The 23,266-nt window shown below is 47.0% G+C and overlaps 1 protein-coding gene across 1 annotated transcript in view; it reads right to left on the reverse strand.

The window, feature by feature from the left end:
* The window catches only part of LOC144683101 (von Willebrand factor A domain-containing protein 3B-like), a 216,376-nt gene that overhangs the window by 187,145 nt on the left and 5,965 nt on the right, over positions 1 to 23,266 (reverse strand). The window contains exons 3-4 of the mRNA XM_078546118.1: positions 21,203 to 21,294; positions 17,917 to 18,167 (exon numbers count right to left, since the gene is read on the reverse strand). Coding sequence (XP_078402244.1) covers positions 17,917 to 18,167; positions 21,203 to 21,294 — 343 coding nt within the window. The remainder of the gene's footprint in view (positions 1 to 17,916; positions 18,168 to 21,202; positions 21,295 to 23,266) is intronic.

The raw sequence follows: 23,266 nt of genomic DNA on the forward strand, positions 1-23,266 counted from the left end.
TAAGCATCCTCACAGAATCATACCTTACAGATAATGTCCTAGACGCCACCATCACCATCCCTGCGTATGTCCTGTCCCACTGGCAGGACAGACCCGCAGAGGTGACGGCACAGTGGTATACAGTCTGGAGGGAGTTACCCTGGGAGTCCTCAACATCGACTCTGGACCCCATGAAGGCTCATGGCAGCAGGTCAAACATGGGCAAGGAAACATCCTGCTGATTACCACGTACCGCCCTCCCTCAGCTGATGAATCAGTGCGCCTCCATTTTGAACACCGCTTGGAGGAAGCACTGAGGGTGGCAAGGGTGCAGAATGTACACTGGGTGGGGGACTTCAATGTCCATCACCAAGAGTGGCTCGGTGGCACCACTACTGACTGAGCTGGCCAAGTCTTAAAAGACTTGCTACTAGGCTGCATCTGCGGCAGGTGGTAAGGGAACCAACAAGAGGGAAAAACTTACTTGACCTCATCCTCAACAACCTGCCTGCCGCAGTTGCATCTGTCCATTACAACATCAGTAGGAATTACCACCGCACAGTCATTGTGGAGACGAAGTCCCACCTTCACATTGAGGATACCCTCCATCGTGTTGTGTGGCACTACCGCTGTGCTAAATGGGATAAATTTCGAACAGATCTAGCAACTCAAGACTGGGCATCCATGAGGCACTGTGGGCCATCAGCAGCAGCAGAATTGTACTCAAACGCAATCTGTAACCTTATGGCCCGGCATATCCCCCACTCTACCATTACCATCTAGCCTGGGGATCAATCCTGGTTCAATAAAGAGTGCAGGAGGGCATGCCAGGAGCAGCACCAGGTATACCTAAAGATGAGGTGTCAACCTGGTGAAGCAATAACACAGGACTACTTGCATGCCAAACAGCATAAGCAGCAAGTGATAGTCAGAGCTCAGCAATCCCTCAACCAACAGATCAGATCTAAGCTCTGTAGTCCTGCCACATCCAGTCGTGAATGGTGGTGGACAGTTAAACAACTCACTGGAAGAGGAGGTTCCACAAATATCCCCATCCTCAATGATGGAGGAGCCCAGCACATCAGTGCAAAAGATAAAGCTGAAGCATTTGCTGCAATCTCCAGCCAGAAGTGCCAAGTGGATGATCCATCTCGGCCTCTTCCAGAGGTCCCCAGCATCACAGATCCCAGTCTTCAGCCAATTTGGTTCACTCCACATTATGTCAAGAAACAGCTGAAGGCACTGGATACTGCAAAGGCTATGGGCCCTGACAATATTCCAGCAATAGTACTGAAGACTTGTGCTCCAGAACTTGCCGTGCCCCTAGCCAAGCTGTTCCAGTACAGCTACAACATTGGCAGCTACCTGGCTATGTGGAAAATTGCCCAGGTATGTCCTGTACACAAAAAGCAGGACGAATCCAACCCGGCCAATTACCACCCCATCAATCTACTCTCCATCATCAGTAAAGTAATGGAAGGGGTCATCAACAATGCTATCAAGCGGCACTTACTTAGCAATAACCTACTCACTGACACCTAGGGCCATTCAGCTCCTGACCTCATTACATCTTTAGTTCAAAAATGGACAAAAGAGCTGAATTTCTGAAGTGATTTGAGAGTGGCTGCCTGTGACATCAAGGCAGCATTTGACAGAGTGTGGCATCAAGGAGCCCTAGCAAAACTGGAGTTTTTGAATCAGAGGAAAACTCTCTGCTGGTTAAAGTCATACCTAGCACAAAGGAAGATGGTTGTGGTTGTTGCAGGTCAGTCATCTCAGCTCCAGGTGTCCTTGGCCCAACCATCTTCAGCTGCTCCATCAATGACCTTCCTTCCATCATAAGGTCAGAAGTGGCGATGTACGTTGATGATTGCACAATGTTCAGCACCATTCGTGACTCCTCAGATACTGAAGAAGTCCATGTCCAAATGCAGCAAGACCTAGACAATATCCAGGCTTGGGCTGACAATTGGCAAGTAACATTCGCACCATACAAGTGTCAGGCAATGACCATCTCCAACAAGAGAGAATCCAACCATTGCCCCTTGATGTTCAATGGCATTACCATCACTGGATCCCTCACTATCAACATCCTGGGGGTTACCATTGACCAGAAACTGAACTGGACTAGCTATATAAATACTGTGGCTACAAGAGCAGGTCAGAGCTAGGAGTTGTGCGATGAGAACTCACCTCCTGACTCCCCAAAGCCTGTCCACCATGTACAAGGCACAAATCAGGAGTGTGGTGGAATACTCCCCACTTGCCTGGATGAGTGCAGCTCCCACAACATCCAAGAAGCTTGACACCATCCAGGACAAAGTAGCCTGCTTGATTGGCACCACATCTACAAATATTCACTCCCTCCACCACCGACGCACAGTAGCAGCAGTGTGTACCATCTACAAGATGCACTGCAGGAATTTGCCAAGGCTCCTTTGACAGCACCTGCCAAACCCATGACCACTACCATCTAGAAGGACAAGTGCAGCAGATAGATGAGAACACCACCACCTGGAAGTTCCCCTCCAAGTCACTCACCATCCTGACTTGGAAATATATCGCCGTTCCTTCACTGTCACTTAGTCAAAATCCTGGAACTCCCTTCCTAACAGCACTGTGGGTGTACCTACACCACAGACTGCAGCAGTTCAAGAAGGCAGCTCACCACCACTTTCTCAAGGACAACTAAGGATGGGAAATAAATGCTGGCCCAGCCAGCGAATCCCACATCCCGTGAATGAATTTAAAAAGATCACCTCTCATTCTTCTAAACTCCAACAAGTGTCAGCCGAACCTGCTCAACCTTCCCTCACAAGATAACTTTATCCTTCATCCCAGAATTGAGCTCTGTGAACCTTCTCTGAACTGCTTCCGATGCACGTATACCCCTTACATAAACTTTATCAGGCTGCAAAAAGGATGAGTGACTGAACAAGGCATGAAGTTCGGCAAAATTCGTAACGTTACAGAGCTGTCCTTTAGCATACAGAAAAGCAAAGGCACGACACATACACTCATTCAAAAGGAAATGTATTAGGTTAATTGCTAGGAAAGAAATCAGTCACTCTGAGCTCAGGCAAAACAAGGAGAAAACCATAAATAAAACCATACGTAGCAACAGACCATGAATGTCACCAGGTAACTCACTCATTTGGTAGCATGCTTACAACTCAGTCAGAAGCTTATGGGTTTAAGCCCACTCCAGGGGCTGGATTTTACGTGCCCCTGCCAGGCGTATTTTTGGCGGGAGGGCGGGGCACGTAAAATATGGTTGGTACCCAGCCCACCACCTTCCCACCCACCCTTCAGCTCATTGTCTTAGCACAGTAGATGGGTGGGTGCCAAAGCCAACAGCCCACCTTATGTAACTAAATAATCAAGGTTCAGATGAGCTTGACAACAAGCCAGTTGACCCCACCCCCCCTCCTTAAGCTGGCTAAACCCTCCCCTCCCCAATACCCCGATTTATCTCACTCCGAGATCCATTGGGCCTTTTTCTTGGGAGTGGTTGCAGTCCCGGCAACGTCCACTATAGAGCTCTTGGCGCTGCCAGGCCTGATGGAGCTGCCAGCCAATCAGACGGGCTGGCAGCTCCTGAGGGCAGGACTTCCTCTCCAATGGGGGGGCCAAAGCCCCACTTGCCACAGATTTAGCCCGCCCGCAGCATGTTTTGTCTGTGGGGCAGGCTGACATTTGAGCACATAGTCTAGGCTGACACTTCAGTGCATTACTGAAGGAGTGCCACATTCTTGGGGGCTTCTTTTGGAACTGAGGGTTCATCCACCTATTCAGCTGGGCGTAAAAGATCCCATGGCACTATTCAAAGAAGACATTTACCTCCCAGTGCTTGGCCAATATCCCTGTCTTAAACAAATTAATTCAGATCCTTTGCTGTGTGTGGGATCTTGTTATTTGTCTACTTAATGGTAAGGTATTACAAAGTAATTTATTGTATGGAAAATACTTCAGAATGTTTCTAAGACATGATAAGACACAATATCACTGTAAATCTTACATTTTTTTCCTGTCAAATATGGAGAACACGGCCTAATACATTGCTTTACAATTCAATGCATCTGCTATTTAGTAACTTGAACACTTATTATTCCACTATAATAAACAAAAACACACAACGGAGAAAACATATCGCACTAAACCACAACAAACAGGCATCAACAAATTTAATGAATGCTTACAAACATGATATTGAAACAGAAATATCCTAAAACAAAAGCAAAAAAACAAACTAGACACAGCGTAAACACTCCAACACAAATAATACACAAGAGGGTGCTATCCTCAATGTGATTAAACCATGTTGAACTGTGACCCGGGGCAGAATTTTCCATGCCCGCTGGCGGCGGGGGTGAGCGGACAATATGGCGTGAACGGTTTCACGACAGCGGGAAGGCTGGTCGTGATCTTCCGCTCAGCCCACCGGTGGCGGGCCGCGTTTCCTGCCTTCAGTCGTCAGGAACCTCATTGTAATACAGGAGCATATCATTACTAGGCCATCCCGCCAGGATCTTGCACTCCCGCTGGATTGTCCGTCCACGTCAGCGGGAAAGCACGCCGATGTGTTTCACAACAGCACAGAGGTGACGTGCACTTGTGCACTGGATGTGAGCGCGCAGCATCGTTCTGCAGAGCTCGCCAGGGTCACCTGTTGCTTTGCAGGCTTCAGGGGAGCCGGGGGGGGATTGGGGTTAAGTGCCGCCTTGCCTCCGAGGCAACTTTTGAGGGTGAGGGTGAGGGGGAGCGGGGGGCAAGTGCAGCCCTGCCTCTGAGTTGACTTATGAGGCTGAGGGGGAGCTGGGGGCAAGTGCAGTCCTGCCGTTGAGGCGACTTCTGGCGGGGGGCTGGGGGGAAGTGGGAACAAGGGCAGCCCTGCTGTTGAATATAGCGCACAAGCATTTGGGGTGGGGGATAGGGTGGGCGAGGGAAGTGGCCACGCATTCAGGAAACCTGTAGAAAGTGACCATTCCTCTGCAGCTCAGACAGTTCAGGCGCAGCCACATTGATATGATTGAGGTTGGTCTCCTAGCTTATCTGCCCACTCAAATAACGCAAGGGCAGCAAAGTGCCACCAAGTTCTCCAGAGCTTCCCCCACCCCGCCACCACCCGGGCCACTGGCACAGACTGCAAACTCATGAGCACTTTAGTGGACCACAGAGCAGTTGGATTGCACACTTTGCACAATCTCCTCACTATAGCTGGCCATGGAGCAGTCTCTGCTGCAGGCACTCACAGACCCTTGCAATGTCACCATCCCAGTCTCCCCCATGGTTCAAGCTAACAGGGCAGCCATGCAGCGCACTAATCTCTGGCCATCCAAATGGTGGCCAGCACTCTCCAGGAAGCGTTAAGGGGCCATCAGACTTAACCAGGGCAGGTTCTTAGTACACCCATGCTAACCACTCTTTCATCTTGCAGGATGGGTACATCAGATTCGTGGAGCCTGGTGAACTAGCTTTATGCCTGATGGCCTATAGAGCGCGATGAAGATGGAGGAGAGAGTGGCTGAGCTCCTGGCTGTGCAAAGGCAGGAGCAGCAACCTCAGGAAGAAGGGGCAGCTAGGGCTCCCACACACGCTGCCCAAGAGCCACAGCGAGCCATCACAGGCCGGTGCCTAGTGACACCCAGGGTCTATAGACACCACCTTTCATTCCTGCAGATGACCGAGAACCAGTGTCGCTAAAGACTGTGAATGTCTAGGGACCTGGTAGCTCACACCTGCCACTTACTGCAGGACTTGACGCCAAGGGAACATAGAGGGCATCCACTGCCAGTGGCTGTGAAAGTGACCACAGCGCTCAATTTCTAGGTTAGTGGCTCCTTTCAGGGCTTCACAGGTGACCTCTGTAGGATCACTCAAGCTTCCACCCACAAATGAGGTCACGGATGCCATCTTCTCGAGGGCACACAACTTTGTGCATTTTGCCTGGGACCAGGACAGCCAGGATGCAAGAGCAATTGGATTCGCCCAGGTCACAGGTTCAGAGTGCGATTGGCTGCACTCCTGTGGTGCTCAGATCTCCATCGCAACACACGGCGAATTACATCAACCACAAGGGCTTCCATTCGCTGAATGTGCAGCTGGTGTGCGACCACCAGAAGCGCATCCTGAAGGTGTACGCACGGATTCCAGGGAGGGTGCACCACGCCTGCGACCTCAGTCGGTCACAGATCCCTGGAGTCTTCCAAGGTCCACAGAAGCTGCAAATATCGCTCCTCGGGCACAAGGGCTACCCGAAGAGGCCGTGGCTGATGACACCCGTGCAGTGGCCTAAGACTGCAGCAGAGCGACGGTTTAATGAGGCTCATGTTGCAGTTCGCACCTTAGTGGAGCAGATCCTCGGGATGCTGAAGATGCGGTTCCGGTGCCTGGACCGGTCTGGTGGAGCCCTGCAATACAGTCCGCAGAGGGTGTCACGCATCATCATCACCTGCTGTGCCCTTTATAACCTGGCACTGCAACGGGGAGAGGAGCTGGACTGAGGAGAAGATGGTGGAGCTGCACATCTCTTACGATGAGGAGGACGCCGACGGGGATGAGGCTGAGGAAGTCCTCGAAGGCGATGTTGATGGGGGATGAGGCCCTCGCACTGGCTAGATGAGGCAGATGCGCTCAGGAGGCCCTCATAGCTGCTAGATTTGTGAAGGATGATGATGACATACAGCGAGGTATCTCCATAGATCCTTACAGCGCATTTGTGAACGTTTGACTACTGTCTGGCTTATGGCAGTGTGAATATCCTCTGTGAGAATGCTTCTGTCATGGAGACGCAGTGGAGGCCCTAATAGTCGCTCGATTGCAGGAGGGTGATGACAACATGCAGTGAGGACACTCCGTAGATCTTCACATAGCCTCTGAGAATCTCTGGCTCCTGTCTGGCCAAGGGCAGCTTGCTTGCGCTCTGTGATCAGGGCCATATCTTGGAGATACATGAAACTTTAGAAGCATCTGATGCTTTGTCCACCTTCAGTACCTGAGCCCTTCAGGAACTAGAGCACAGCATCAGTGGTCACAGATGCTGAAGAGATGGGGCCAGCGCCACCTTAAAGGTGCTGAGAGCACACCATATGAGAGAACTCTGTGACACCTGCCCACTATATTCTGGCAGCAATGACCAGCACCGCCGAGGTGCAGGCACCAGTAATGTTTCTAGGGAGTGTGAGGTTGGACCATCGCTTTGATCTGAAGGCTGCACAGAGCACAGGGAAGAGGCTCTGGACTGCGACACCTGCCTTTTATCTTGTGCAGAAAAGTTTCACATCTGAGTGACAAGAACACTGCTCATCAGAACAAGGAGCCATAGGCAGGGAGACATTCTTGGGAGTTTACTGACAATAGTGAACATTATGTTCAAGTGATTAAGACTCGTGCCCAGGCTGTGCGACTAATTCTCCTTAATCACTCCAACCCTGCCACTACGTCTTGGTGCTGCCCGGGCATCCACAGTGGAGGTGGAGGCAACCTGTTGACTGTGACGCCCTGTCTGTGATGACTTTGGTGAGCGTCCTCTGGAGGGCTGAGACTTGGAAGCCCCCAGCCTTCTTTCAGGGTTCTGCTCTGTGGTAATCTCTTCAGCCCGTTGAGCTGGAGCTGCTGAGGTCACAGGAAGAGGGGATTCGGATGGGCCGGACAGTGTCAGAGTCACCTGGATGGATGGGCCCGGAGCATGTACCTGCTGATCCTCCTCCCTAAGGGTGCCCGGGGGCCCCAGGCTGATTCCTTGAGGAGCTGGGGTAGCTGGAGTGAGATCAAGCTGCCCAGCACTTCTCTAGCGTACACACTGTTGAAGGCCAACTATGGCATCAGCGATGGAGTTGAGCCCACACAGCAGTGCAGGAGCGAAGTCATGGACCAAGGTCTTCATGGGGGCCGCCATCCTACCAGTGTTGACCTCGGTGCATTGGCAGAGGGACTCCTCTATCATGCCTTGCAACCTGAGGAGTGCAGCGGACATCCCTTCCTGATGTTCCTGAACTTGCCTTTGCAGCTCCAGCAACTGTAACATGACTGAGTCCAGAGGCTTATCATCTGACTCGGACTCAGTAACTTTCTGGCCCTCAGCAGTCCTCCGAGTGCCGGACACCTGGGAAGTCCCTGCCTCCGCCTGCTGTGGATCAGAAAGTGCGATGTGCTCACCAGATTGTGATCCCAAGGCTATTCTAAAGCTAGGTCCCACTGAGGTGTGTATTTCTGCGCTGGTGGAGGACTGTGGCGGGACTTCAGGGAGGGTGCCTCCTATTCCTTGTCAGAAGTTTCTTCGGGATTGATTGGAGGCCCTGGGTCATTGACTCTGTGAGCTGTGTGGCAGATGTGCCTGCGGAAGATAGGGGAGATAATTAGTGCATGGCAGTAGCCTGTGAAACAGGACACATCACTCATGGCATGGTTGTCTGATGGATGTTGCACTGCTGGACCCTCACTTGGTAGAACAGCGCCAACCTCACGTCAGCACAGGACCGGTCCCAGTCATTGCCGGCCAGCTGGATGGTTCTGTTTTCAAAGTCCGTGAGGACCTTGATTTTGGCCATTCAGCCACCAGTCTGCGACCTCTCTCTCTTGTGTGTGCCAACTTGTCTTGCATGGATAAAGATGGAGAAAGTGTAAGCAGGACGCCTGCCAGGCCAGATGACAAGTATACCTGGCCTGTGTGGGTGGTGAGTGGTCGCATGGATGGGTTGAGGACAATGACAGTGAGTGTGAGAGAGCAACTGGTGACGTCCCTTGAACTGGCAGTGAGTGAGGGCCCTGTGGATGTGTAATGGGTTTGTGAGTGTGTGAGTTGAGAGTGTGAGAAGAGTGACTTACCCTGGCGGAACAGAAGAGATCATTCATCCTCTTGCGGCACTGGGTGGCTGTCCTCTTCTGAAGGGTGTTGGCGCTCACCACCGCTGCCACCACCTCCCAAGCCGGATTGGACACATTGCTGCCCATCCTGCAACCAGAGCGGGGGTACAGGACGTCTCAGTGGCCTCCACGGCATCCAAAAGTCGCTCAAGAGACCCGTCATTAAACTGTTGCCGTCTTTTTCAGGTTCAGGGCCATGTCTTCCATGCAGCAGTGGTGAGCTGGAAGCACTGACATGTGTACTTGCGGCTGGACTTTAAACATGATGCCCGGCATGATGCAGTGGCCAGGGTGATGGCGGGCGGGCGAATGAGAGCCCACCCACCATGGAAACGACATGTTTCCTGGGAGTGCATAAATAATGAGGTGGGATTGGGACGATATAGCCTGTAAACCCGCCATCGCGGCCGGCGGGTAAAACGTCATTTAACTTGCCCGCTGCCGCACTTAGTGCAAATCTGGGAAAATTCTGCCCCTGGTGTTTAAGTTTGTGGTCATGCTTTTTCAACACAAAGGAAATGATCGTACCAAAATACATCACCTCACGTTTTTCTGGGGTAAATTTCAGCTGCCATTTGTCCACCCATTTCATCAGCCCATCTAGACTCCCTTGAAGTCTGCTGCTATTTTCTTCCGCGTTTACTATGCTTCCAAATTTTGGATCAAGTGCAGATTTTGAAAATACGCCTTCTACCCCCAATTCAAGTCATTAATGTATATCAAGAACAGCAACGGTGCTATTACTGAAGCTTGAGAAACTCCCACTGTATATCTCCCTTCAATCTGAAAAACAGCCATTCACCACAACTCTCTCTTCTATCCCTCAGCCAATGTTGTATCCATGTATCCATTTATTTTTTGACTTACCAGAGATAAAGAAATGAACAGTGATATCATACCTCTAACACCATTTTCAAGATTTTGACATATTTATCAATGAGATTGGTGCTGGTGATCGAGTATCTAACCAGTATAAAGCAAACTGCATTCAACAAAACTTTGTCAGCTTACATGGCTTTTACTGGAAATGTTCCCTAAGGTGGAATGATTGGCCACTGACATAACAGAGCTATTGCCTTTTATTTCCATGGGTACTGGGGGATCATTTAAAAAAAAAAGCATAAATACAGGGGAAATAAAAACACAACCTTCTGACATATTGTAATTGTGGTACATTGCAGTTCTCAAATAATAGCATTAATACAAAACGGAGTTTTAACTATACTCTCTTGGATTTGTTTCTGTTTTTCCTGCAAACACCAATAAAGAGCCCTATTAATTGCAAGGAATTGTGGAATTCAAAAGTAGGTGTCATGAGTATAAGACAGTCACTATGAATCCAACTGGGAATTCAGGAGGAAGTTTCTTTACCCAGAAAGTGGTTAGAATGTGAAACTTGCTATCACACTGAGTAGTTGAGGCGAATAGCATAGATGCATTTAAGGGGAGGTTAGATAAGTACATGAGGGGAAAAGCAATAGATATGTTGAAGGCTTTTACTGGAAATGGATAAGGTGGGAAGAGGCTGAAATGGGGAAACACTGACATAGACCAGTTGGGTCGAGTGGCCTTATTCTGTGCTGCAAATGCCATGTGGAAAACATTCTATGTAAACAATATGCATAGCTTTATGATTTTACCATAAGCTGTGAACTGTATAATTCCACACGGTTGCTTTTGGACTTTGTGTATACACAACTAGCAACACTCCTTATAATAGAATGCACCCTCCCCAGCAGATTTAATTTACATTTTGACTTCACACATTTGGTACCCCTCCATTACTGAAAAGTCTCTCTCCTTTGTGTCAACGTCTGGGAGAGTCCCCCAACCCATTACCTTTATTATCTTGTCACCCTTGACAGATCAAGAAATCCAAATGGTTCAATATGCATCACTTTCTGCCGTGGGAGCAGGTGATCGTCGTATGAACTGTGTTTTGGAAACAGTTGGGTACACCCAAGCTTTATTTTGTCAGAAGGTAATTTTCAAAGATGCTAATCTAGGAAAGCAGGTGATTAATCCATTTTGTCTCCTTGTGTTGTTATCAAAGGAGCCAGTGATTAGATGTTTTATATATTGCCTTTTTAAATACAAGTCTAGAAATCTGTGTATAAGTAACTAACTATAGCTGGGAGCATGAATTCCCAGCATAAGAACATGTAGCAACTCATTAAATATAATTTCTACTTTAGAACTGAAAGCCTTTATCACAGTTCCAGTAACTTAAAATACACACCCCTTTTTGTTTTTAAAAAACCTCATTCTTGAGATAAAAATTCAAATGAGCATCTACCGTAGATCTAAATCATATAGATTGGTTGTATCAAGAAAGACACAATTTAACCACAATATCAGGATAATTTTTTTTCTGCAAGGAGATGTAGATTGCACACAGCCTGGTGATCTTCAAAAAGAGCCATCTCTAAATTACTGCAGTGGCATTTTTCTGAGTGTTTTTTAAACAAATGCCGCAGTTTATTTAGGTGAATGGCAGAATAATTCCTTATTGTTTTTCAGATTAATGAATGTGGGTCATTTGAACAATCTAAATTCAGCATCATGCGCCTAGGGTTCATGTGCAAAATAAATTCCAGTGTAATTCTACATTGGTCTTCCCCATCTTAATGCACACTGGAGCCTTAGAAAATGGAATAAGTAATTTTAATGCAGACTTGGGAGATTAGATCCGAGGAACATATTAGTCACTCCTATAGGTTAACTGAACTGGAATATTTGGAATTATGCTGAAATCAATAGAAAAATTGAAGAATTTAGCTGGTTTTCTTTCACTAGCCCAGTTTTCAATTTTTCTTTCATGAATACATAGCAAAAATGCCTTCACTACTTTTAGCAAGTTGATCAATAAAGCTGAATAAAATCTGGGTTCACCACCTCAGCAAAGCAATTAGGATTTCCTCTAACCCATGAGCTTTGGCAGATTCACCAACAGAAGTCCCAGGTAAATTCATCCTGGGGCGTGGTCCCCATGTAAATTTTCAGCCTCAAACACCCCACCCATCTCTAATTGGCTAATCATCTTCATATTGTTAAGACATTGCAGTATTATCATTGTCATGAAAATAGGAGTAGGCTATTTAGCCCTTTGAGCCTGTCCTGCATTCAATTCGATGTTACAATCCCCATGGGGGGCATCATGAATCAAAATGACCAAATGTACTGAATGACTCCCAAATGAAGAAATTACCAACAAGATTCCACTATTTGTAGCTTTTACTTTAATATGACTTGGAACCAACACAAATTAAGCATGAATTAACAGGCAAATGATACTTCAAATACAAGATGTAACTTCGCTTTAAAAAGTCAACACAACAAAGATACGTCTTACACAACTACAACCTTTCACCTTCAGCATATGTGATATTATGTTGCTATACAGTTCCACAATAGCCATTCTTTATTCATGCAGGTAGGTCAGCAGTCTCCAACAACAACTTTCATCTCTAGGTTTCACAGGCGTAATTATCATCAACAAGGTTCACTGCTATGAGCCTCTTCTTCCTTGAGACTCAACAGTTCTGATTTTGTAGCTTTCTGGAGTTCCTTTTCAACCAACAAACCAGTAATGCCTCTGGTTCACAGACTGGTCACTTCTGGGAAAACATTCAGCTCTTTAGTATCTCCAAGCTATTCGCACAGCTCTGCAGGTGTTTGTCCATTTTTAGCTCACACATTGCTTCCAAGAGCTCCTGGCTCCTTTTCTGCCAAACTGAAAAACTAACGTCTTCCTGAGACTGATTTGCTTCTTTTCCTCACAGGAATTCGGTATGTTCCTCTTTCTGCCTCTGCAGCTTTCCTTTGTGTCTGGCCACACAACATCCGTACCTTAACTTCCTTCCTGTTGGTACTACTTCCAGTCAAGTGTTGCCAGATCACATGGGCCAGTTCTTTTCCTTATCCGAGAAAATTTCAATTGACCCCTTTACACTGGATGCAAACTCTTAAAAGTTCTTTTCAAACATTCCTAAAAGCAATTACAGACCTTTCAGAGAAATTACAAATTTTCTTCACTGTACTGCTCCCAGGTCAAAGGTCATCATGGAGATCACAGCTGATATATGATCCAAATCCCACCCGTACCCTACATCCCTGAATGCCTCTGCTTAACAAAAATCCACCAATCTCAGATGAGAAACAATTGATCTGGCAATAAAATGCCTTTTGCAGAGGAGAGGTCCAAACTTCTACCATCTTTGTATGTAGCAGTGTTTCCTACTTTAAACCCTGAAGCTTGATTCTAATTTTTAGACTATGCCCCCAGCCAGTGAAAATAGTTTCTTTTTTCCTTAATATTCCCTTAATATCTTGAGAACTTTGACCAATTTAGCCTTTAACCTCCCACATTCCAGGGGAATTATCCTAGTTTGTGTAATCCCTCCCCATAATTTAATCCTTGAAGTTCGGAAATCATTCTGCTGAAACCATGCTGCATGCCTTCCAAGGCCAATACATTCTTCCTAAGGCATGGTGCCCAGAACTGAACATAGTGTTCCAAGTGCGGTCTAACTAGGGCTTTTAATAGTTGTAACCCCTTGTATTCTAGTCCTCCAAAAGGAGGCCATTCAGGATATTATCAACTTAGTCCTTGTCAAAATGATGGGATTGTTTCCAGGTCAGAAACAGGTTAAATTAATAAGCAGTTTTTGCCGAGGCTCTTTCACGAAGCCATGGCATTATCACCCCCCCTCTAGTTTCTCTGACCAGCTAGGGAGGGTGGGCAGGATGACATGCCTAGGGAGGATGACACTCCTTCTCATCAAGGGCTCCCAGCGGTTGCACTGAGTGAAGCATTCAAGATACAAGTGGAGAGCAGGAAATTGGTTCAAAATGAAGGCAAAACATGGGAGGCCTGAGGCCCCTGAGGATGGGAGGAAGAGCCAACAAACCTCAACAAGCAGGCATGGCTGAAAGTTGCTGAGGCAGTGAGCAACAGATGTGTGGTGTCCAGGACCTGGATCCAGTGCTAAGAAGGTTTAATGACCCCAGGAGATCCAACAATGTTAGTGTCATACAACTCTCAGCTGGCAGCCATCACTCATCTCTCTGCACAGCAATCCTCTGACCGGCTCACATTGCTGTCAAGCAATACATTTCTCTCCAGTCTCCTCCTCAAATCTTCATCTCAACAGACATCACTCACACTCACCTCTATCTTTTGCCCCCTCACAAACATTCCTCACAATCACCCTCCTCAAGTGTTCACCCTTTATCCTCAGCAATCAATTAACTCCTCATGCTCCTAACTCTCTGCCTTCTCTCTTCCAGGAGAAAAGAGGCCACAACTCCAGAGGGAGGCAGGGATCTGGAGGTGGCCACTTGCGATTGGCAGGATGGCAATCGTACTGGCCATTGGTGATGGACAGACATGAAGGTGACCCAGAGAGCTGGTGACTGCATAAGAAGAAGCACTGCCATGAGACACCTGTCACTCAGGTTGAATTGACATCTACAAAACATTAAATTACATTAACTCATGTATCATGGACCCTGACAGAGGAGATGAGGGAGGAGTTCAAGGAGTCCTTGGAGGAGGATCAGTACCTTTCAGGATGCACTCTCTCTTGACTCCTGTGCATCCTTCACCAGCACAGATACACACACCACGGTGGGCCCAGCACCACTGATCGATAGTGTGGCACATGGTGAGGAACACATCACACGTGAGCAGGTGCAGGAGACAGGGACAGCAGTGGAGAATCTCCATTGGAGGGTGCAGGACACTTCAAACTCAGCTCAACTGGACACAGATTCTGAGTCTTGGGGGTCACCTGCAAGAGGGGAACTTGTGGAGAAGCAATGTGAAATGTGTGGACGTCTGTCAGAATTTCTAGAGGTGGTGCGCACCCATGCACAGAAAATGGAAGAGTCCATGAGTGCCATGATGTCTCAGGCATTTGCTCTGATGACCACCTTCACTGAAAGAGCGTGGCCAGCCCCATGGAGAACCAGACATGACAAGCCACCGAGCGCATGATGGTCCACCCTAATGGCTTGCATACATTGGCAGCAGGCTTACAGAGGTTCAAACAAAAGCATCACCTGCAGTAACATATGAGGAACGTTTGAGGACTCTGGGTCTATACTTGATGGAGTTTAGAAGGATGAGGGGGGATCTGATTGAAACTTACAGAATACTGAAAGGCCTGGATAGAGTGGACGTGGGGAAGATGTTTCCATTAGTAGGAGAGACTAGGACCCGAGGGCACAGCCTCAGAGTAAAGGGAAGATCTTTTAGAACAGAGATAAGGAGAAACTTCTTTAGCCAGAGAGTGGTGAATCTATGGAATTCATTGCCATAGAAGGCTGTGGAGGCCAGGTCATTGAGTGTATTTAAGACCGAGATAGATAGGTTCTTGATTGGTAAGGGGATCAAAGGTTACGGGGAGAAGGCGGGAGAATGGGGTTGAGAAACTTATCAGCCATGATTGAATGGCGGAGCAGACTCGATGGGCCGAATGGCCTAATTTCTGCTCCTATGTCTTATGGTCTTATGGTCTTAAAGTGGTCTCCAGCAGGGCAGTGCAGATAGGTCATGAAAGAGAAAATGGACAAATGGGGTTATGGCAATTAGTAGTCTTCCCACTTCCCATCCCTTGCCTCCCACCCCACCCCCCCTATCTGTTCAGTCAGAGGCCCACATGTTGCCTCCTGCCCACACAACTAAGTGTGACCTTGCACAGATGCAGGTGGGATAGTCTTTGGTGGGGCTCCATAATCCAGAGGACATCCGCCACGGGCACCTCATTTATCAGAGCAGGAGAATGAGCAGCCTGCCTCTTGCTCTGTTGAAGTCACAGGGGTAGTACCACGTAGCAATAATAGGAAGTGGAAGAGGAAGACTTCTTAATTGCACAGGGGGATATGTTTCACCCCTTTCATTGCAGCATTCAAATTCCTTAATGGGCATCAGAATGACATACCCAGAGTGGAGGCTGTGCAGACTGCCTGGTTGTGGTAGAGCAACTTATGATTGTGGGAATGCTTTGTGCTGGGAATAGTGGAAACCAAGAGCATTCAGGGTTACATTGCCATATATCTTTAGGCTCGTTGCTTATCTGTACAATGCTTTTGTGAGGCTGCCAGGCATGCGGCTACAGTTGCTTTGGCCACATTATTCTCCTCTTCCTCCAGCTTCTCTTCCTCCTCCTCCTCCTCCTCGAAAGATGACGAGTGGTCTGCAGCTTCCTCCTCCTGAAGCCTCATGTTACGCAAGGAACAGCAGAACACCACCTTTCTGGAGACCCTTGCCAAGACATACTGAAGGGCATCCTCAGATCTGTTGAAGCATCTGAATCTCATTTTCAGAAAGCCAATAGCTTTCTCAATAAATGCCATTGTGGTGATGTGGCTCCTATTGTACCTCTCCTCAGCATCACTGGCAGGGAGCCTAACATTTGTCAACAGCCAGGTCCTCTGAGGGTAGCTCTTGTCTCCAAGGAGCCACCTGCTCAACTTGTTTGGAGGTGCAAACACCTGGGATTGACTTGACTGGCACAGGATATAGGAACCATGGCAGTTTCCAGGAAATCGTGTACACAAGTGCATGATAAACTTACAGTGGTCACAGACAATCTGCACATAGAAGGAGTGGAATCCCTTCCCGGGTGATGAACACCGCACAACGATCTAATGGCGCCTCGATTGCCACAGGCTTGCTATTGACGATCTCCTGAATCTATGGAAACCCAACCACTACAGCAAAGGCGAGGGCTCTGTATATCTGACTGGCCTCATCAGTGTCAAAGTGCACACATTGGGCAGCCTTGGCAAACAATGGGAGATGGACTTGTCAGCTCGCAGATTGTGAGAACCTGCAGATGTCCCCAGCTGATGGCCAAAAGGAGACTCGGGTGGAAAAAGTCATGGCTCTGGTGACCTTGACGGCCACCGGCAGCACGTGTCCACTAGGCCCTCTTGGAAGGCGGTCTTGTTCCAAAAGGCTACAGATATCAGCACAGGCTACCACAAGAGTCTCCAGAGACACCGTTGCTCAGTCACGTCAAAGAAGCTAATCCTTTGCCGGTAGGCCCTGTTTGGAGGAGGGTGCTGCCTCCTTTGAGCTGCTGTTCGAATCTTCCCCTCTGTCCTGTGGAGTGGCATGTGGCTATGGAGAGGTAAGGCTGTTGTTGCTGCTCCTGCTCCTGCTGCTGATGTTGGCATTGGTGTTGCTGGTGCCCCAGTTCCTCTTCCGAGGTTGCCATACGGTAATGGCACTTAGGCTGCTCTCATTCTGCAGCAAAGACTGACAGCAGGTCAGCTTAGCCAAGGTAAGGTCCCCAATGTAAGTCAAAGGATTTCTGAAAAGTTGTTCCTGTCTTGTGAAGCAGGGGCATCATGCTCTCAAGGCAAGTGCTGAGAGTACAAGCCTTTCCTATAGGCTGCAGCTCTTCTGTTTCTCTAAGTAATTGCTTTCTAGCATGTCAGTCTCATCGATCAATAACTTGCTGTTCTGCTCTCAACCTGTGCACCCTGCCACACAGCTTGGAAAATCCATGCACTAGCTGTTTAAGCCAGAATAAAAGGTTAAGTTGTCAGTTAATTACAATTTAACATCCTTAAATATCTCACCTTACACATTCAAAGGGGTTTCCTGTTTAGTTTCTGAATGCACCCCTGTTAAATGCAAAAAAGAGCAGGAACATGTTCACCACGCACTGCCATTTTTCATTGCTTTGACATCCCTGCCCCCCACACATGCCCAAGCCCATCCCCCATCCTCGGTAAATAAAATTCCGCCCAACATTCCAGCTGACACCTAATCAGTGATTTACTTAGTTTGCCAATTGTTTTATAATACGTAAAATCTGATGTAGTGACAGTTAAATTGGGCAGAATCCAATTCTACTTTCAATGATAATGTTTTCCTAATGAGGAATTACAACCCCCTTTTTTGAGGAAACACCTTGTGCGCGCTATTATAAGGTTCAAGGACATTGCGTGTCGCTCGTGTCGTTGCAAAATCTGTAGCCAATCATAAAGCACGGAAAAAGGTCATCGACGCAGAATCTCCAAAAAAAAATTGGGTTAATTAAATGACATTTTCCTCACCTGATAAGATTAACTTTCTCGATCAGTGCCACTTGCTCCCGGAGAACCATGCAGAGAGCTTCAAGAGAAATGTGAAACAGACTCTGAGACACAGAGGCAAAGTCTAGGACGATGACGATGCAACGTTCCTGTATTACACCAAAGAGCTGCCTGCTCCCACTTGTCAGCCACTCCAACCGGCGTTGGAAGAATCGGATTGCCCTTGTCAGAGCAACAGCAAACTGCTGAAGCTGCTCTTTACTGGCTGTTAGCTGCAAAGGGGAAGGCAAACACATGGCGATATTTGTCAATGTATCTAGGAATATTTGAAGTTAAGCCATTTTGGCTCCTCAACAAATATTTACGCCAAACTGGTGAAATGCTACCGGTGAAGTGTACGACTGTTTAAATTAAGTTTGAAATAGTCTTGCACAAAGCTGTAATTGATATTGCTTGTATGGGTATAGCACTGTATGAGTATAAGCACTAGTGATCCAGTTTATATCCAGCTCTAGCTTTGACACTTTCAGTACTTACTTCATAACTTCAATTTAATCACTCACACTGAAAGATGGTACAAATTCACTTCAGAAAGGTTTATAGGGCTTTTTTGGAGAAGATGGGAAGAAGAAAGAGAAAATAACTCTTTTACATTTCTGTCAAGGATAAAAGTCCAAAACTGCAATGAGTATGCAACAATCCAATTTATAGTCATATAATATCATATTCTATCCAAGCAGCTAAATATTAGCTTTGGTTCACAGCCCCGATTTAATGAAAGATGTGCTGCAGCATCAGCCAAAAAACAGCAACACTTTGACAGATGGGAATGATGGGGCAATTTAAAAAGGTAGGAATGCTTATTTTCATACTTAATCCCAATAGGAAAAGCTCCAAAAAACATGCCAAGGTATAAGCCTAAGCAGATCCTAGCTGCACAATTCTCAGGCTCCAAGAGAAAAGGTCACATCTGTTTCCCACATTGGGCCAGCTCCATCACCTATGCTTTAGAGAAGAGTTGCAAGTCACAACTCTGAATACAAGGGAAAATTGTCACTTACAATTGTGTGACAGTGTCCCCTCCACAGCAAACCATTGCAAATGGTATCTATCCAGACATCTCGGCTCCTTGTATCAACATGGCCTTCGTGAACAGGATGGATTTGCACTGAATTATTGTTCAGGTGGTATCTGGCCATAGAAACATTATTGCGTGCAATGGTGGTCATTATCCAAGAACCAGCCATTTGTCTCCTTTGTGTAGCATTCCATGCTGCTCACATTATGAAAATAAGAATACAGGTGGGCTGCTTTTAGGGAAACACAACCATTCTCTGTACGCATGGTTGCTGAACCCACTGCAAAACCCTTCAGAATAAAGAAGCACCTCAGCCTGAAGACCCCGGCAATTGTTTGATGTTTTGCAGCTGTCGATCCATTGTTAAGAGGAGCATGCCGTGCAGTTTTGGTATGACCAAAGAGTATCTGTATAAGGACAGTGGTTTTGCACAATGTTCCAAATGGTGCGTCCCAGAGAAAGCAGCAGTTTCCAACTCAAATCTGTACCATGACTGGTGGACCCCACAAAAAAATAAGTGCAAAAGATAGTGTCACTTTCATCTTCACCTTACTCCTGATATCATGTTCAACCAGGTACAAGGAACTGGGTGACTGCATTGATTTGACCAATAGCCTCTATCATTTCAGCTGGCACCTAAATGCCAAACGGTTCCACTCTCCTTCGGTGCACCTCCTGCAGCAGGACATTCAAATCTTCCACATCAGAAGGGGAGGTATATTTTCCAGGCCTCCACTATGCCACTGGTCCACTCTTCTGCCACCAGCACAACATTCTTTTTCAGAACAAACTGCTTCCGGCCAGATTTTGCACTCCCGTTCAATTTGTGCCACAGGCCAGGCTCTCTGCACAAGCTTAGACCTTTCAAGCTGCATTTTGGCAAAAGCACCAAAAGAGAGCCAGATGGAATGAATCTTCCCAACTTGGAAGAGAAAGCAAAGCTATTTCAGCTCAACTACAACCACGTCAGACAGGAAGGAAAAACCATTTCTGGGAGCTGTGAGGAGTGCCCTGTCCTTCAGTTGCAGCAGGATAAGTAATAGTACAGAAGCAAAATAGAGTAGATGCCGGAGATCTGGAATTGAAACAGAAAATGCTGGAAATACTCAGCAGTCCGGCAGCATCTGTAGATAGAGAAAATCAGAGGCCAGAAATTCAGTGTCATGGCAGGGGTCCCAAAGACAAGCCCGAAAGCTGGGGAAGGGTAGGGGGAGGGGTTGTGGGGGCAACTCCGCTTCGGTGATCTCTGGGGCTAGGGGTCGCATTTTATGGGCAGCAGCCAACTAATTGGTTGCCATCAGGACAGCCATCCCTACTCAGGATGGCCGCCCCTTTCCTCCTGCCCCCCACCCAGGAGCTGCAGACCAATCAGAGGGTCAGCAGCTCAGCAGTCTCAGCGGTGCCACCAGAAGCAGTGGCCATTGCTGGAGCCGTAACTCAAAGAAGAGAACTTCATGGAAGGATGACGTGCTCCCAACCAGATAAGTGAGCTCTGGGGGTGCTGGGGCCACTCAGACAGGCCCCAGAGAAGAGTGAGGGGTGAGGAGGGGAGAGCAGACTTGATGAGGGTAGATGGGCCATTGCAACAGGGTGGCCATTGTTGCCAGGGGGCCCCTCCATAGGCCACAGAGCATCTCCCGTCCTGAGTCCGCTAGGAGACTGCCTGAGTTTGCCTGGAAGTTTCCCCATGTGGCCAAGAGTAAAATGCCAGAGATGGTGGCCTTTTATTGGCCACTTCAGTGATTAAATTGGCCTCTGGGCAGGTGGTTCACCCGCCACCATCCCTGTAGCTGGCAAGATGGTATGGTGGTGGGAACATGACCTGCACACTATCCTGCTACCACCCCCTCCCTCCCCCACCTCCCCCTCACCATTCTATGGCTCCCCGCTCACCCCTAGACTGCTGGTAGAATTCAGCCTCGGATTAAAGTGTCAGGTGAATGGCCTCTGACAGTGCCAAAAGAACTTGAGACATAAGAGAACACCCCTCCCTGATTTCCGTTTGCCTTAAAAGCTGTTACACCGCCAACTTCTTCCAGTTTGACCTGAGACATTAGCTCCGTTTCTCCCTCCACAGATGCTACCTGAGCTGCTGAGTATAGCTGGTACTTGGCTTTTATTTATGACAGATACTGGTATAAGGACATAAAGGAGAAAAGTAAAAACAGGGATTTACACGTAAAAATTGCTCATCTTCCTGCATTTTGATTCAGTTATTCACATACTTACATTGTAAATCCTTCCATCCTTTCTCATGTATTGATGAAACAAGCCCTCACCGTAACATGACGACACAGGCTTCCGCAGGCGACAGTCAAATTCTGTAAGACAAAATAAATGTGATTAACAAGATAAAATCACTTTGTGCGTCTGTTTGAAATATTTCTAAAATGGACAACATAGCTTCCCCTGTGTAGAAATAAATTTCAGACACAGAAAATCATCTGAGCTCTTGCCAGACCAAAGGATCAATGGAGCTCCATAAAAGCGCAGTAAATTCCAAGGTGGAACTTTCAGAGTGACGCGGTAATCTTTTGTTGATGCATAACCACATTTTGTCAAAACAAAACAAAACTAAGACATTTCAAAGTTACCACATTGACTGAACACTCTTATTCATAACACTAAGTCATATTTTAAAGCAATCATTGTTCATTTTTATGAAGCATGCGCAATGATTTTTAAATAAAAGATACACCATGGGACAATAGGATATGATATTTATTTCTCCAAGGTCAGATAGCTCATAAATGAAATAAGTTAAAACTGAAGTACAGCATGGGCTCATACATAGAAATAATTTTCCTGTCCAACTGCTTCACCTAAATTGGGTTCTCTTTGCCTTTTTGGAGTCTTTTTTCAATATGTCTATTTGTTTGGTCATTCAGTACCAATCCATTAGTATAGAGTGTGCTAATGTTATGACAATATTGGCCTGGACGTTGCAGTCAGCGGTGAATTGACAGCGCTCATCGTGGTAAAAACTACCCACAAAGAGCCTCAATTTCCTCTATTCCAATGTGACTTTGACACTATCTATAGGGAGATGTGTGGCATTCCGCAACAGTGGAAGTCATCAAGCAGGCTGATCAGCTAATCAGATTGTAGAATACTCACAGATAGCCAAGCAAGAAGTAAAACGCACAGGTTACAATTCACATCTTAACCATTATACAGAAAGCAAGATAAAGATTGGGACTGACACACGGGCTTAGGAAAACAGCTGAGATATCAAACTTTTAAAAATAATTCTTACTTTAAAAATCATGGAATTTTTAAATGGTCTTCGGAGGGAATGAGCTTCCATGCTTATATAATTAGCTTTTCAGGATCAAAAAGGTCACTAATTATGACTTGGCATGCTACTAAGCATTCAGTTACACATCATTGAAAAAGGCATAACATTTTCAATGGCTTTTACAGCGAGAATGATGCAAACAACTTGAAGCTTACGTCAATTCACTGATTCTGTGTTGATTGCAGCTACAAAGAATGCCAGAGTGCACCCTATGGAGGAGTAAGCAGCAGTTCCCCAATTCAAGGATGACATCTTCTCAGGATCACGAGTTTCTGCCATAGGTTTTCATGTGACTGACCTGCAGATCTTTGGGCACGTTTCTTTCCTTCTCTGCCACCACTCAGCCTCATTAAAACATTGTGACTCAAAGTATAATGTAATTTGATGGACAAGTTATTGTCATTCAGAACTATTGGTAGCAAGCTCCTCTCAGTCATTTGTATCAATGCTGTTGTGCTTCAAGGAGAGCTTCAGAGTGTCTTTGAAGGGTCTTCTTTGCTCTCCTCTGGAACGTTGGCCATTTGAGAGTTGAGAAAACAGGACTGGGTGGGGAAGACAGTTTTAGGCCATCTGGACAGTATCCAATCCCTCATAGTTGATATTGCAGGAGTTTTGCCTGAATGCTTGTGGAGCTGCCTCCAAGAAGGAGACTAGCGTTTGTTCTTCAGTCCTTCCATTGAATCCAGAGGATACGGCAGAGGCATTGCTGATGGAATTTCTCTAGCGCTCTTATGTGTCGCTGATACACAGTCCCGGTCTCACTGCAGTACAGAAGCGTGGTGACTACAACTGCTCTGTACATTAGGGCTTTTGGTGACTTGCGGAGATCTTTGTTAGCAAACACTCACTGTGTAGTTGGTAGGAGGTTGAGCTGGTGCAGCTGATCCAGTGTTAGATCTCCTCATCAAGGATGGCCTTTTGAGAGAGGTGGCTACCATGAAAAGTGTACAACATATTCCAGAGTCTCTCCTTCAGCATATATGGGAGGTGGAATA

This window comes from Cetorhinus maximus, chromosome 7 (genome assembly GCF_964194155.1).
Source record: "Cetorhinus maximus chromosome 7, sCetMax3.hap1.1, whole genome shotgun sequence".
NCBI lineage: Eukaryota > Metazoa > Chordata > Chondrichthyes > Lamniformes > Cetorhinidae > Cetorhinus > Cetorhinus maximus.